This window comes from Borostomias antarcticus (assembly GCF_949987555.1).
Source record: "Borostomias antarcticus genome assembly, chromosome: 6".
Lineage (NCBI taxonomy): Eukaryota > Metazoa > Chordata > Actinopteri > Stomiiformes > Stomiidae > Borostomias > Borostomias antarcticus.
In genome coordinates, this window is record NC_140239.1 from 9,193,383 (window position 1) to 9,209,763 (window position 16,381).

General features: G+C 49.1%; 1 protein-coding gene across 1 annotated transcript in view; it reads left to right on the forward strand.

Annotated features, from left to right (window-relative positions):
- The window catches only part of LOC311310091 (neurogenic locus notch homolog protein 1-like), a gene marked incomplete at its 3' end in the record, with an annotated part of 49,354 nt that overhangs the window by 16,846 nt on the left and 16,127 nt on the right, over positions 1-16,381 (forward strand). Inside the window, exons 4-18 of the mRNA XM_084439495.1 lie at positions 2,261-2,383; positions 2,597-2,830; positions 3,408-3,563; positions 3,959-4,144; positions 4,584-4,697; positions 8,268-8,381; positions 8,497-8,730; positions 9,783-9,893; positions 11,503-11,695; positions 11,886-12,031; positions 12,306-12,419; positions 13,214-13,333; positions 13,736-13,888; positions 14,537-14,765; positions 15,688-15,889. Coding sequence (XP_084295621.1) covers positions 2,261-2,383; positions 2,597-2,830; positions 3,408-3,563; positions 3,959-4,144; positions 4,584-4,697; positions 8,268-8,381; positions 8,497-8,730; positions 9,783-9,893; positions 11,503-11,695; positions 11,886-12,031; positions 12,306-12,419; positions 13,214-13,333; positions 13,736-13,888; positions 14,537-14,765; positions 15,688-15,889 — 2,429 coding nt within the window. The remainder of the gene's footprint in view (positions 1-2,260; positions 2,384-2,596; positions 2,831-3,407; positions 3,564-3,958; positions 4,145-4,583; positions 4,698-8,267; positions 8,382-8,496; positions 8,731-9,782; positions 9,894-11,502; positions 11,696-11,885; positions 12,032-12,305; positions 12,420-13,213; positions 13,334-13,735; positions 13,889-14,536; positions 14,766-15,687; positions 15,890-16,381) is intronic.

The window sequence follows — 16,381 nt, forward strand, 5'->3', positions numbered from 1 at the left end:
CGCATGCATCGTGGGTGGGGGACCACAGGGTCACTGTGCTTTTGTTATGAATGAGGCCCAAGACTGTAAGCACCAATAATCTATAGTCCGTGTTAAAGGATAAGGACACTGAATTTCATGTTTAGCCCCATTCCTGGCTTCCCCGGCATGTATCTGACTAGTACAGGTTAAAATATTTCTATATATATATTTATGCCTACCAAGCTCTGAAGTTGTCCTGTAAACACCATAGGTCCTTTCGCCTCTGCATTTCAAAACAACAGCTAACTTGTAAACAGTACTACTTTCACAGAACATACAACAGCCATTCCTTCATGCTGTAAACCGCCGCGAAATTCATCCGAATCCGAATTCCGCGGCGGTTTACAGCATGAAGGGATGGCTGTTGTATGTTCTGTGAAAGTAGTACTGTGAAAGTAGTACTGTTAACAAGTTAGCTGTTTCGAAATGCAGAGGCGAAAGGACCTATGGTGTTTACAGGACGACTTCAGAGCTTGGTAGGCATAAATATATATATATATATAGAAATATTTTAACCTGTACTAGTCAGATACATGCCAGGGAAGCCAGGAATGGGGGGGGGGAGCTTGGTAAGAATAAACCATGTAATTCCTTAACTTGAAATCCACGTATATCATACTTTTTAGAGTTTTTCAAGTGTTTTCTAGCAACGAGCCAGGGTGCGCGCACCAAGGTTATTATAGTTAACGAAAACTAACTAAAAAACTAAAACTAGGTGTGAAAAAACATTTTAGTTAACTGAAATAAAACTAGACTTTACAAAAAAAAGGATAACTAACTAAAACTGTATTGTGTGTTTACAAAACTAACTCAAACTAAAATTATTGAGAAAATGTCCTTAGTTTTAGTCTTTTTCATTTCATACATAAGCCTAATATTTTGGGTGGATATGAAATCTATCCTCCATTTTTTCTTAGCTGTGCTCCGGCGCAGAAGTAACCTGACGTGCGCCAGATGGTTTGTTTCACACGGAGTGAAACAACGTGAGCTCACGAGATCAGGATAGTCTCATGAGGCAAGCAAAGAAGAAGAAAAAAACCGAAAACTAATACTGAAACTAATAAAAACTAAGCATTTTCAAAAAATAAAAACTAAACTAGCAAACCTGCTTTAAAACTAATCAAAACTAAACTGAAAAAAAAAAAAAAAGTTAAAACGATATAAAAATAAAAACTAATGACAAAAGCAAAACTATTATAACCTTGGCGCGCACCGACGTTATTGACACAGAACTCTGTACTACACAAAACAGAAATATTTTTACCTGTACTAGTCAGATACACGCCAGGGAAGCCAGGAATAGGGCTAAACATGAAATTCAATATCCTTATCCTTTAAGGGTTAGGGTTGGTAGGGTTAGGGTGGTGGGTTAAGGGTTAAGGTTGGTAGGGGTAGGGCGGTGTGTTAGAGGTTAGGATTGGTAGGGGTAGGATTGGTAGGGGTAGGGTGGTGTGTTAGGGGTTAGGGTTAGGGTGGTGTGTAAGGGGTTAGGTGTTAGGGGTTAGGTGTAAAGTCTAGGGCAGGGTGGATAGTTTGGTACCTCAGAAGGAAGCTGTGCAGTCTTTATGCTGTTTCGCTGGCATGAGAGAGACGGTCAACCACACTCAACTGTCAGTTTCACTTGCCTGCTTTTGAAAGGAAGCAGTCATTTTCAAACTGGGATGGGATGGAAATTAAGCAATATGGGAAGGAATGGTTAAAAGAGTGAAAGAACCAAACTGTACCAGTTGTTTGTGTTGTTTGACACTTAGCCAACTGAAAAAAATCATGTTGCTGTGTGTGAGAAGGGGTTCTGCGGTATGATAATATAAGATAGCTGTAGCTAGCTACCTTATTGAAATACTGACATGGCTTATGTAGCAGTTAAGTAGCGGTTAAGTAGCATTAGCAAACGATCTGGCCATCAGGAGCTGGGGCTTCATCACTCGTTGATGAGTTGCCAACAAGCTACCGCTAGCAAGTTAGCCTTGCTGCACTACTGCATCATGGTGCCAGAGCTTTGTGGGAGCAAACGCAGCAAGCTGCTCTCTCTTTCTTTTTCTTTCTCTATTGCTTTCTTTCTTTCTTTCCTTCTTTCCTTCTTTCCTTCTTTCCTTCTTTCCTTCTTTCCTTCTTTCCTTCTTTCCTTCTTTCTCTCTTTCTCTTTCAATCTTTCTCTCTTTCTCTCTTTCTTTCTCTCTTTCTTTCTTTCTCTCTCGCTCTCTAAGAAATAAAGAATCTGGTCCTCTCCTTCCTCCAGGCTTTTCTGGGCAGAACTGTGACCACAACATAGACGACTGCCCGGGACACGAGTGCCGTAATGGAGGAACCTGCGTGGACGGAGTCAACACTTACAACTGCCAATGCAAGCCTGAGTTCACAGGTAACACACACACACACACACACACACACACACACACACACACACACTTACACACACGCACACACACACCACACACCACACACACACACCACACACACACACACACACACACCCCCCTACACACACACACACACACACCCCTACACACACACCACACACACACACAGATCTAGGATCAGCTTGTCCCTGAACTACCTCCATGCCCGTCTCCAGGTCAGTTCTGCACCGAGGACGTGGACGAGTGCCAGCTGATGCCCAACGCCTGCCAGAACGGGGGCACGTGCAACAACGCCTACGGCAGCTACCAGTGTGTGTGCGTCAACGGCTGGACGGGCGAAGACTGCAGCGACAACATCGACGACTGCACCAACGCCGCCTGCCACCAGGGGGCAACCTGCCACGACCGCGTGGCGTCCTTCTACTGCGAGTGTCCCCACGGACGCACAGGTGAGAGGCCACTGGGCGGGGCTGAGCAGGGGCGTGGCTGAGCAGGGGCGTGGCTGAGCAGGGGCGGGGCCGAACCGGGGCGGGGTCGAGCAGGGGCAGGGATGGGCAAGTTTAAGTTAAAGGCATAGTTTGCTTCACTGATCGCTCCAGTATTGAGCTGTATAGAGATTTTTGTCTGCCGCAAATTTCTTAACAATGGAATTGGAAAACGTGAAAATGTGTAGTTTTTCCAAGACAGGAAGCTCATGGTTTAATCTTACTTGGTGTCAGTATGCTGTCCCATGAAATGTAGGCTATTTGCAAACTAAATGTTGAAACGACAGTTACATTTAAAACGGAACTATTTCACCAACTGCACGGCCACTGTAAACCTCTGCCGCGTGGAGGACTATTTTGTCGCCTCTACAACGTAAACAGAGTGGAGGTTTGCAGCGGTAGTGGACTTTGAACATTATTATATTTTGATATTTATTTTATTCTTATTTATTTTATTTTATTATGGCAAAAGGCATCTGCCAAATATACTGTCAAAAACAAACACTTCATCTGTTTGTCTTGCTATCCTGTGCTACACCAGGTCTCCTTTGTCAACTGGATGACGCTTGTATCAGCAACCCCTGTCAGAAAGGCTCCAACTGTGACACCAACCCGGTCAGCGGCAGAGCCATCTGCACGTGTCCTCTCGGCTACTTCGGAGCGTCCTGTGACCAGGATGTGGACGAGTGCTCTCTGGGTGAGATTCATAATCACTGACTGTGTCTATATCAGTCAATAATAATGCTTGTTAGCGTGGTTGCATATCCAAGGTAGATTCAGCAGGATTATGTTACAATCAGAAAAGGGAAATTTAAGTTATGCTTGTAGAGAAATAGCTCTGACCGGTCTGTGAGATTAACTGCTGTTCGTTAACGAATTAACTGTTGTTTTCGTCCTGATGATCTTCTGTGGTTCTCCAGTAACCCTAACTCGTCCTGACAGTTCTCTGTGGTTCTCCAGTAACCCTAACCCTCGTCCTGACGGTTCTCTGTGGTTCTCCAGTAACCCTAACTCTCATCCTGATGGTTCTCTGTGGTTCTCCAGTAACCCTAACCCCAACTCTCGTCCTGATGGTTCTCTGTGGTTCTCCAGGGTCTAACCCGTGTGAGCACAAGGGGAAGTGCATGAACACCAAGGGCTCGTTCCAGTGCCAGTGCCAGCAGGGCTACGTTGGCGCGCGCTGTGAGCTGGACGTCAACGAGTGCCAGTCCAACCCCTGTCACAACGAGGCCACCTGCTTGGACCAGATAGGAGGCTTCCACTGCATCTGCATGCCAGGTAACACACACACACACACACACACACACACACACACACACACAAACACGCATGCCCACGCATGCACACACACGCACGTGCATGGAGGTGCACAGTGGAGATTTTGGGATTATTTAAAACCTATTTATTTTACTCGTCTAGCAGAACACACTTTCAAGCTCATGATTTTATAAAATGAAAACTATAAAATAAAAACTGAGCCAAATTGTTATTGTAATATAAACAGAAGTTTGCCACTGATCAAGCTGAGCTATACAGTCCAATTTAATCAGACAGTGGTCTTAGTCTAGATTACAGGACAGATCTGACTGAGTAGCTGCTGTTCTCTAACTAAGAAATACCTGCTTTCTCTCTCCATCTCTCTCTCCCTCTCTCTCTCCCTCCCCCCCTTTCTCCCCCCCCCCCCTCCCCCCGCCTCTCTCTCACTAATTGGCCACAGGCTACGAGGGCGTCTTCTGTGAGATCGATACGGACGAGTGCGCCAACAACCCCTGCGTCAACAGCGGGAAGTGCATCGACAAGATCAACACCTTCCACTGTGAATGTCCTACAGGTGAGTCCAGGGGCCAGTCACCCCCCCCCCCCCCCCACCACCCTCCCCCAAGACGATAGCGATCCGGAGATGGAGAGAACAAGGGAGAGGGAAATGGAGATGGGGGAGAGGGCACAGGAGGTGGAGAGACAGAAGAGAGAGATGGGGAGAGAGTGGGAGATGAAGAGGAACATTGCGATGGAGAGAGAGAACGAGGGAGGGAGGGAGAGAGAGAGAGGAGTGACGGACGCTGATCCCAGCCCTCAGGCAAGGTTTAGTGGGGGGGGGGGGGGGGGGGGCGGGTCTAGAGAGAGGAACGAAGCAGCACGGAGGAGCATCCCTAAAGAGCATCCCTACAGGAGAGCATCTCTGTGGAGCATCTCTACAAGAGAGCATCTCTACAGGAGAGCATCTCTATAGGAGAGCATCTCTACAAGAGAGCATCTCTACAAGAGAGCATCTCTACAAGAGAGCATCTCTACAGGAGAGCATCTCTATAGGAGAGCATCTCTACAAGAGAGCATCTCTACAGGAGAGCATCTCTACAGGAGAGCATCTCTACAGGAGAGCATCTCTAAAGAACATCTCTATAGGAGAGCATCTCTACAAGATAGCATCTCTACAGGAGAGCATCTATACAGGAGAGCATCTATACAGGAGAGCATCTCTAAGGAGCATCTCTAAGGAGCATCTCTAAGGAGCATCTCTAAGGAGCATCTCTAAGGAGCATCTCTAAGGAGCATCTCAAAAGAAGAGCATCTCTAAAGAAGAGCATGTCTAAAGAGCATCTCTGAAGACCATCTTGAGGAAGTTTGAGGAAGCTTGCACAAGTTTTCTAGTCTTGATGATCATGCAAGAACGGTGCCGAAACATGTTTTTTGGTACAGTATATCCACCAGATCATGTTAGTCTGGTCTTGTCTCCAGGCTTTGCTAGTTGTGTTGCTACCTAGAGGATGTCATGAGACATTTTTCCTAAGGTTCCATTGGAATGGAATGACAGCATGCACGTCCAGAGGCCTCTCTTGATGTTTTGTTGGATGAAAGAATGCTCCTAACAGAATCCAAGGGAGAAAGAGAGTGGTTTCTTAAGCCTTCGCTAATGTGTTTTTGTTTTTCGTTCTTTCAGCAGTGCTACTGAGGTGGAAGTCATTTTTGGAGGGAAATGGGAGGCGGGGCTGATCAAAGACGCTCTGTAGAGAAAAGCAGGGAGGCCTCCTCGTGTGTGTGTGTGTGTGTGTGTGTGTGTGTGTGTGTGTGTGTGTGTGTGTGTGTGTGTGTGTGTGTGTGTGTGTGTGTGTGTGTGTGTGTGTGTGTGTGTGTGAGGGATTTGGGTGGAAATCAAAGTAGCTTGAATGAGACAGTGGTGAAAGTCAAATGAGAAGCACAGACTTATGCTCTGGGATGGGGGGTGTTGGTGGTGGGGTGTGTCAGGGCTGGGGGGTGGGTGGATAGAGGAGGGGGAGGTGAGGGTGTATTGGGGCTGGGGGGTGTATCATGGGTATGGGGAGGGGGGGGGTGTCGGGGCTGGGGGGTGTATCATGGGTAGGGGGAGGGGGGGTGTCGGGGCTGGGGGTTGTATCATGGGGAGGGGGGGTGTATCGGGGCTGGGGGGTGTATCATGGGGAGGGGAAGGGGGGGTGTATCGGGGCTGGGGGGTGTATCATGGGGAGGGGGGTGTATCAGGGCTGGGGGGTGTATCATGGGTAGGGGGAGGGGGGGTGTATCGGGGCTGGGGGGTGTATCATGGGTAGGGGGAGGGGGGGTGTATCGGGGCTGGGGGGTGTATCATGGGTAGGGGGAGGTGGGGTTGTGTCAGGGCTATGGAGGGAGGACGGGGGGGGGGGTGTAGAGGGAGGTGGAGGATTGGGGGGGGGGGGGGGGGGTGTTGAGATGTAAATGAGGCTCTGTTGTTGGGGTTCTGGGGTTGGGGTCCTTCATTTCATTCCTGTACACAGCATCACCATGGAAACCCATTGGGGGGCTTTCAAATGTGTGATTCCAGGAGACTTCTAAGGCCTGGATTACACTAATGTGTGTTTTCATGGCTACATATTTGAACAGTGAAAATGAAACGCGATTACTCAGGCGTTTTGGGAAGGTAACGCAGCTCCAGCTTCTAGCCCAAATACACGACTCTGGGCGTTTTCCAAGGCCTCCGGGTTCCAGGGGCGTTTTTGTCGGGGTAGTGTAATTGCTCGGCACAAACGGAGGAAAATGTATGCTTTTTTTTGGTGAATACGCACAACTTTTGCTATGTTTATGCCTAGTGTCCACACTGCTGCAGCGTTTTCAAGCCCCTTAAACAGAGACTTTTGAAAACTAAGCTGCCCCAGTTTTACTTTGAAAATTCTGGGATTCTGATGCCTTTTAGTCTGGATGAGACTTTTTAAAACATTGACGCCTTGACTACCAGGGGTTTATTCAAAACAGCCACAGATGATTTTCTGAAACGCTGATAAAACACTCCGTCATTATGTGTGAATGAGAGAGATGGTCTTGGTGATGATGTGTGTGTGAGGGGGTGTTCGTGTGTGTGTGTGATGGCACTAGCACCAGCAGTGATGGATATTCAAAGAGAAGCAACCCCTGTGTGGCGAGTGGATTTTAGTCCACTGGAAGGAGGTGAAGGCTTAGAGCCAGCTGTGCAGTCACGTAATCTCTGGATCAGCCGCGCTTCCCCCGGGATCAGTCCACATGTGTGTTCCGGTGAGGGACATAGAGCTTCCTCTCTCCGCCAAACAGGAATCCTAATCTTTCACACCACCCAGGTTTATAATTCTAATCCCAGTCATTCACACCGCCCAGACTTGAAGTGACACTGACGAGCGACCCGGTGACACCTGTTACAAACACATGGTGACACACAGACATCATCGTATGCGTCCTGTTTTATTACAGCTGCCTCGCCCAGCTCGTATGACTCTTGATCTCAGGATTGGAGGCTTGAGACCCAAATTAGGTGTAGCTAAGCATTTCATTGTACATGGTATCCATATCATATACATGTGGAGGATAAACCAGATTATGGATTCTAATCCTTCACGCCACCCAGATTAGAGTTCTGAGGTCCGCTCCCAGACTGAGGACCCCCCCCCCCCCCCGATTAGAATAATTGGAGAAGGTCATGGGGCTGCTGGTTGGGGGGAGGGGGTTGATTCTGAATGAGGGGGGTCAAAGGTCAGGCTGGTCCTTTTGAGGGGGTACGGGGTAATGCACATTGTGATGGAAAAGATTGCGCCGGACAAAAGGATCGGAGCCGCGGGGCTCGGCGCTCTGCTTCCTTTGTCTCTCCCCCGCCGTTGGGAGGCCGCGGACGTCTCTCTCTCCTCTTTGTCTCTCTTCCGCATCCCTTCCCTCCGAGGGGGAGCCCCTCTCGCCTGCTTTTTTGAGCTGGAGTGAAAAGGAGAGAGAGGAAGAAATAACGGGTGGATACAGCAGGGCTGCTCGGTTCATTGAGAGCCCTCCTCGTAATAGAGGAATGGAGGAAGAGTGGGAAGGGTTTGGCATGTCAAGATCAGACACACACACACACACACACACACACACACACACACACACACACCTCTGGAACATCATGTTGTTTTTTCAGGCTTCAGCGGGAACCTCTGCCAGATGGATATCGATGAGTGCGCCAGCACGCCCTGCAAGAACGGGGCCAGGTGTTCAGACGGACCCAACAAGTACACGTGTGAATGCACCGAAGGTAGAGAGACTGAACACTGAGAAAAGAACCAAAAAAACGAATTGAAATGCACGTTCAGTATAGGAAGGGGGAGAATGAGATGCAAATAACCAGCATGCATCTGTTTTTTTGTCAGGATACTCCGGGCAGCACTGCGAGACAGACATCGACGAGTGTCACTCGAACCCCTGTCACTACGGCGCCTGCGTGGACGGCCTGGCCTCGTTCACCTGCAGCTGTCGCCAGGGCTACATGGGCCGGCTGTGCGAGACCAACATCAACGAGTGTCTGAGTCAGCCGTGCCGGAACGGAGGCACCTGCCTGGACAGAGACCACGCCTACGTCTGCTCCTGCCCCCAGGGCACCGAAGGTGGCGGCGCTACCGCTCTCTAACCCTCTCTCTCTCTCTCTCTCGCTCTCTCTCTCTTCCTCACTGTACTGTATCTCTCTCTGTCTCTCTCTCTCTGTCTTTCACCCTCACTATCTCTCTCTCTTTCTCACTGTACAGTATCTCTCACCCTCTCTCTCTCTCACTGTACAATCTCTCTCTCTCTCTCTCTCACTGTCTTTCTCTCTCACTGTCTTTCACCCTCACTATCTCTCTTTCCCCCTCACACTCTCACTGTCGCTTTCACTCTCACTACATTACCTCTCTCTTTTACTCTCTCTCTCTTGCTAACCAATGATGACCAATAAGGTTGCTTTATTTCTTAAGACCACTCCTTTGATGTCCCACAAACAAAGCTTGTCCCGCGTTGTGTTCATAGTATAGACATTAGTTTGAAGGAAATGGTTCTTAAAACATAAAAAAAGGCCTGCTGTACCATAATGTTATAAGATAATAAGCTGTACGATACTCCACACCTCCCTCCACACATCAGTTTACAGCAGCGCCAACACAAAAAGCTACGAAGCTAGTAACGTGCTTGATGTACAGTAGCTAATTAGCCCGTAGCTAGTAGTTCATTCTCACAGGCTTATTTTCTAAGAATGGATGCCACTAATTTACTCACCCTGCTTTACATGTGCAGTTAGTCTCCACGATTTTTATCTGGAGTTTGTGAGGCGTTTGTGCCTTCCGCATAGATTGCTAACACCTAGCATCAACTCGTATGTTGTCACCTGCTCCGTCCGAAATCGAAATCTCATGGATCTATCCTAATGTAAATACTTCAGGCCTTTCTGTAGAATTCTCTTAGACAAGTAGTGGCATTTGGCAAATAACATACAGCAATATTGTCAGGAATCCTTGAGAGAATCATCCGGTATGTGCTGTTCAGTGGACATTTTATTAACTTGCTCCAAAGCTTGTGGGACATGGCAACAGTAACTAGGCTCAACACCTTTTGATACTGATTTGTGTGAAGAAATGTGCGGTAACCCCATGGATCTAGGGTAACCCCGTCTCTCCTCCACACCCAGGGGTCAACTGCGAGGTCAACATAGACGACTGTCAGGTCAAGCCGTGTGACTACGGGAGGTGCATCGACAAGATCAACGGCTACGAGTGTGCATGTGAGCCTGGCTACACCGGTGAGTGGACAGACAGGCTTTACTGTGAGTGGACAGACAGGCTTTACTGTGAGTGGACAGACAGGCTTTACTGTGAGTGGACAGACAGGCTTTACTGTGAGTGGACAGACAGGCCTTAGTGTGAGTGGACAGACAGGCCTTAGTGTGAGTGGACAGACAGGCCTTAGTGTGAGTGGACAGACAGGCCCTACTGTGAGTGGACAGACAGGCCTTACTGTGAGTGGACAGACAGGCTTTACTGTGAGTGGAAAGACAGGCTTTACTGTGAGTGGACAGACAGGCTTTACTGTGAGTGGACAGACAGGCCCTACTGTGAGTGGACAGACAGGCCTTACTGTGAGTGGACAGACAGGCCTTACTGTGAGTGGACAGACAGGCCTTACTGTGAGTGGACAGACAGGCTTTACTGTGAGTGGACAGACAGGCCCTACTGTGAGTGGACAGACAGGCCCTACTGTGAGTGGACAGACAGGCCCTACTGTGAGTCGACAGACAGGCCCTACTGTGAGTCGACAGACAGGCCCTACTGTGAGTCGGCAGACAGGCCCTACTGTGAGTGGGCAGACAGGCCCTACTGTGAGTGGGCAGACAGGCCCTACTGTGAGTGGGCAGACAGGCCTTACTGTGACCTTGGCTACAGTGGTGAGTGGAGAGACGGGCCTCGGGAAGTCCAAACCAACTGGGTCTACGCAGATTTCCAAAAATGAGAGGAGACCATCATTCGAATAGGATATAATAGCTCCACCTAGCCTCTGGTGGGTCCTGGTAGATAAAACAACCCGACACCTTCAGCGCCGCACAGATATATAAGCTGGTTAGGGCCAAGGCCTGAGCTGTGTGTGTGCGCATGCGTGTGCACGTGTGTGTGTGCGTGCGTGCGTGCGCGCGCGCGCCCTCTCTTCAGGCCTCAGGTGAGGGGAGAGAGGGCGGGGGACAGATGGCGAGCGAGCGTGCTCCTCCTCCGAGACACACAAAATGCCCGCACACACACACACACACACACACCAGGGATTTCACAGAAGAAAAGATTACCTGAAAGATTCCTGAAAGTGGATCTTTTAAAAGGCTGGAGGCCCGGTCCCCCCCTCTGTCTGCCACAGCGGCGGCTCTTCAAGTGGTCGACAAAAGCCGACTTAAAACCTCCATGTTTCTGTAAACGGATACACTTACCGTGGCGATATGGCTCCTATTGTACGGGGCTTTTGTCTGTTCAAGCAGGTCGGGCTTTGTGTTGAACTTCAAATAGAGCCTACCTTAATATATTTGAACAGGGTGCAATATTTCAGGCTCCTGACCCTCTTTTATATTTTATACGTGCTTCTCTGGGCGGCCGTGGCTCAGGAGGTAGAGCCGGCTGTCCAGCGATCGTAGGGTCGGCGGTTCAAATCCCATGTCCCATGTCGAAAGCGTCCTCGGGGCGAAATGCCGAACCCCAAATTGCTCCCAGTGAGCAGGCTAGCACCTCGCACGGCAGCTGGCCGCCATTGGTGGTGTGAATGTGTGTGTGAATGGGTGAACGAGCGGCCGTTGTAAAACGTTTTGGATGAAGTGCAGTCCATTGACCGTTCTCAATGTCTCTTCTGTTTACACACACACTCTTGGTTCCCAGGCACCATGTGTAGCCACAACATCGACGAGTGCGCCCCCCACCCCTGCCACAACGGGGGCACCTGCGTCGACGGCGTCAACAGCTTCACCTGCATGTGCCCCGACGGTTACCAAGACACCACCTGCTCCTCGCAGGTCAACGAGTGTCTTAGCAACCCCTGCATCCACGGTCACTGTCAGGACCGGGTGAACAGGTGAGATGATGCGCTACTCTTTAATAAAAAATCTAGTTAAAGGGATAGTCTGCGCCGAATCGTACAATTATTTCTGTTTTATAACTGTTAAATCTGACTAGGGGAAGGATGTGAGCTGCCTAAGAGACATGGAAATGTAGTTGAGTCAGTAAAGCTCGTTCTGATTTGGGCCGTGTCGTTGTCTCTGCAGGTACGACTGTCTGTGTAACTCTGGCTGGAGCGGTCAGAACTGTGACATCAACAACAACGAGTGTGATTCCAACCCCTGTGTGAACGGAGGCACCTGTAAAGACATGACCGGTGGATACATCTGCGCCTGCCGGGCGGGCTTCACTGGTGAGCGTGAATGTGTGTGAGCAGTGTGTGTGTGTATGTAAGAGCAGTGTGTGTGTGAGCAGTGTGTTTGTGTGTGTGTGTGTGTGTGTGTGTGTGTGTGTGTGTGTGTGTGTGTGTGTGTGTGTGTGAGCAGTCTGTGAGGTGTGTGTGAGTGTGAGTGGATCTGAGAAAGTGAGCATATGGCTGCAGACGAACGCCGCCATCATCCTGATCTGGTTCTGCACCATTCCACTCGAACACAGATGCTTGACCTTTGACCTTTTGACTCCTCCAGGTCCGAGCTGCCACACCAACATCAACGAATGTGCCTCCAACCCTTGTCTTAATCAAGGGTCCTGCATCGATGATGTCGCTGGCTACAAGTGCAAATGCGTCCTGCCTTATACCGGTAGGAAAACATTTTGTCTACCTTATAGGAAACATTCGATACGTCTGTCTAGGAGTGGCGCGTTTTGGTATTTCCTGGCTGTGAGGTTCAGAGTTCCCGGCTCTCCCGCGTTGCTATGGACGTGCAGGAAAAACACGCACAAGAAGTCCGAGCTGTCGACGAACGTCCAGCTGCAAGACTTCCTCTGGGCTCGGCGGACGCGGAGCGCCTGTTGACGTTGGCCCTCCGCGCCAGGCCTCCAGTGTCCCTGATAGCAGCATGAGGAAAACACGTTCCTCCCCAACCCTCACGGCCTCACCTCCTGCAGCGTATTATTTGAAAAAACACTTAATGATGGATCGGGCCTCGGCCTCTTCGGGCTGATCCGGTTTATTTATTCCCCAAGTCGTCTTTTTTGGAAAAATCCACATATTGCCCGAGCGCTGAAATAATAAGCGGGGCTCGGCTTGTGACCGGGGTGGGAACGGGAGCTTGACACATTTCCTGTTTGCAGACTTCCTGTCTCACAGAACAGCAAATGCCTTGACAATGACAGGAAACTCCCGGCCGCTTCCTGTACGAGAGCTGTGTGTTGTGGAAACAGATAGGGAAATGTCGTCCAGCACTGACGGACCCTCTAGTCTCAGGCCGGGGAGCCTGACTGAATGAAAGTCTAGAACGTTCCAATAAAACCCTTTATCTATGTACTGTAGGTTGGCTTATCCACCAGTCTGTGATAAACCCTATAACCCTAACCGACCACTGTGGTAATACTATAAGGTGCTGAAAAAACATCGTGTGTGTGTGTGTGTCAGGGGAGAACTGTGAGACCCTGCTCACCCCCTGCACCCCCCAGCCCTGTAAGAGCGGAGGAGTGTGTCGGGAGTCGGATGACTACGAGAGCTTCTCCTGTGTGTGTCCCGAGGGCTGGCAAGGTGAGAGGTCAACACGCACTTCTCATCACTAACCCCGACCCCTGACCCTACTGTATATACCTTCAGTGTACCTCTAAGCCTGAAGCCCATAATATACTTGCTTTTAACTACGCGTGCGCATCTACCACACGTTTCCTGCGTTGCTGGGGAGCGTCAGCTGCGGTTGGCTGCAGGTCCTGCGAAATTAACCTGAGGCGAAATATGCGCTTGTCTACGCGTTGTTAAACAGCAAGTATACCGTGGGCTTAACGCTAACCCTTCTGTGTGTGGAATGACCAGCTGTTGAGTCGTGTGCAGGTGGCACTGTTCTGGCGGTTAGGCTGCTGTGTTTGTGTGTGCGTGTGTGCGTGTGTGTATGTGTATGCTGAGCCCTTCTCCCCTCTTGTCCTCTCCCTTCACCAGGCCAGACCTGTGAGGTGGACATCAACGAGTGTGTGAAGAGCCCGTGTGTTAACGGCGCCACGTGCCAGAACACCATGGGCGGCTACCGCTGCGGCTGCAAGCCCGGCTACAGCGGACGCAACTGTGAGACCGACGTCGACGACTGCAAACCCAGTAAGTGTCCTGTCCTCTTCTCCTCTGACCCTAACCCTGACCTCTTCTCCCAAGTCTGCCCTTAGTTGTGATATGGTGGCTGAGTCTCAATTCTCCTCGCTAGTTTCCTTTCCTGGTTTCCTTTGAAAGTATCTCCCCATAGCAAACATCAGTCATTGTACAGTATGTCAAACCAGTGATGATGAATGAAAGGACATGAGGAAGCTACTGTAATGGCAACAACCACTTAGGGAGACAAAATCTGTGCTAAACTGACACCTAATGCTAACGCTAACCGCTCTCCTCTTCTTAAACTGAAACCTAATGCTAACACTAATGCCTTTCCTCTCTTTTTCAACTGAAACCTAATCCTAATGCTAACCCCTCTGCTCTTCTTAAACTGAAACCTAATGCTAATGCTAACACTAACCCCTCTCCTCTCTTCTTAAACTGAAACCTAATGCTAACACTAATGCCTTTCCTCTCTTTTTCAACTGAATCCTAATGCTAACCCCTCTGCTCTTCTTAAACTGAAACCTAATGCTAATGCTAACACTAACCGCTCTCCTCTCTTCTTAAACTGAAACCTAATGCTAACAATAACTCCTCCCCTCTTCTTAAACTGAAACCTAATGCTCACACTAACCGCTGTCCTCTCTTTTTACTCAGACCCTTGCAGCAATGGAGGTTTCTGCAAAGACGAGGTGGACAACTTTGCTTGCACCTGCCTGCCTGGTTTCCGAGGGACCAAGTGTGAGGAGGACATTAACGAGTGCGACAGTAACCCCTGTAGGAACGGGGCCAACTGCACTGACTGTGTCAACAGCTACACCTGCACCTGCCCCCCTGGCTTCAGCGGTATCCACTGTGAGAACAACACTCCTGACTGCACTGAGAGGTTTGAGCACATGTTTTTAATACTGTGTGTGCTTTCTCCCAGACATGTTGATCTAAACCCCTTCGTCTTGTCTACTTCTAAAGTTGACATTCACATTCTACACTACCATTGATTAACATAGTGTTAACTGCTATAGAACCTGAGCAATGTGTTTTAACTGCTTTAGAACCTCAGGGGTGTATTTGTTAACTGCTTTAGAACCTAAGGAATGTGTGTGTTAACTGCTATAGAACCTGATGAACGTGTGTTAACTGCTATACTGTAGAACCTGGAGAATGTGTATTAACTGCTATAGAAGCTGAGGAATGTGTATTAACTGCTATAGAACCTGAGGAACGTGTGTTAACTGCCATAGAATGTGTATTAACTGCTATAGAACCTGAGGAACGTGTGTTAACTGCTATATGGTAAATGGTAAATGGACTGCACTTATATAGCGCTTTTCCACCTTAGCGGCACTCAAAGCGCTTTACAATGGCCTCTCATTCACCCATTCACACACACATTCACACACCAATGGCGGCAGCTGCCATGCAAGGTGCTAACCTGCTCATTTGGAGCAATTTGGGGTTAGGTGTCTTGCTCAAGGACACTTCGACATGTGGACAGTCGGAGCTAGGATTCGAACCACTGACCCTTCGATCATTGAACGACCCGCTCTACCAACTGAGCTACAGCCGCCCCTCAAACGAGTTGAATGGAACGTTACCCACTAACCCACTGCTATAGAACTTGAGGAACATGCGTTAACTGCTATAGAACCTGAGGAACGTGTGTTTACTGCTATATAACCTGAGGAACGTGTATTAACTGCTATAGAACCTGAGGAATGTGCGTTAACTGCTATAGAACCTGAGGAACGTGCGTTAACTCCTATAGAACCTGAGGAACGTGTGTGTAAACTTGACTTCTATTTCCCCAGCTCATGTTTTAATGGCGGGACGTGCGTGGACGGCATCAACACCTTCACCTGTCTGTGTCCGCCCGGCTTCACTGGGAGCTACTGCCAACACGACATCAACGAGTGCGACTCCAGACCCTGCGTCAACGGGGGCACCTGCCAGGACAGCTACGGCACCTACAAGTGCACCTGTCCTCACGGATACACAGGACTCAACTGCCAGGTAGGTACATCACCAAACCGCTGAAAGGAACTCTTCCCCCCCCCCCCCCCAGGAATGAGTTGAAATCGTTTCCATTTCAAACTTTCATTTAAGCTACAGTATCACAGTTGTAGTACAGTATTTGGGAATGTGCCTTTATACGAACTAGTGTCAAGTGTTCAAAATGCGGCATTATTTGTGTTGTGGTTGTGCTGTGCGTTTTGTCTGCCTGTCTATCTGCACATGTATAGAAAGCATAGCTCACAACACCAGAGTCAGATAATCAGCTGAATCAGTTAAAATTCACCATTCAGATCATCACCTCCGGCGTACACCACAAACCGAAACGAATGAACACGTCATGTCACACGCTGAACGTTTTTCTCTTTTGTATTCTACCTCAACGTCCTACTGTTCTGATCGCTAATGTTTTTAGCATTTTAAGTGAATGCGGTCGAAATAGCGAAAAGTGTACTAATACTCTGTGTTGGAATGGCGAGATGGAACCCTACA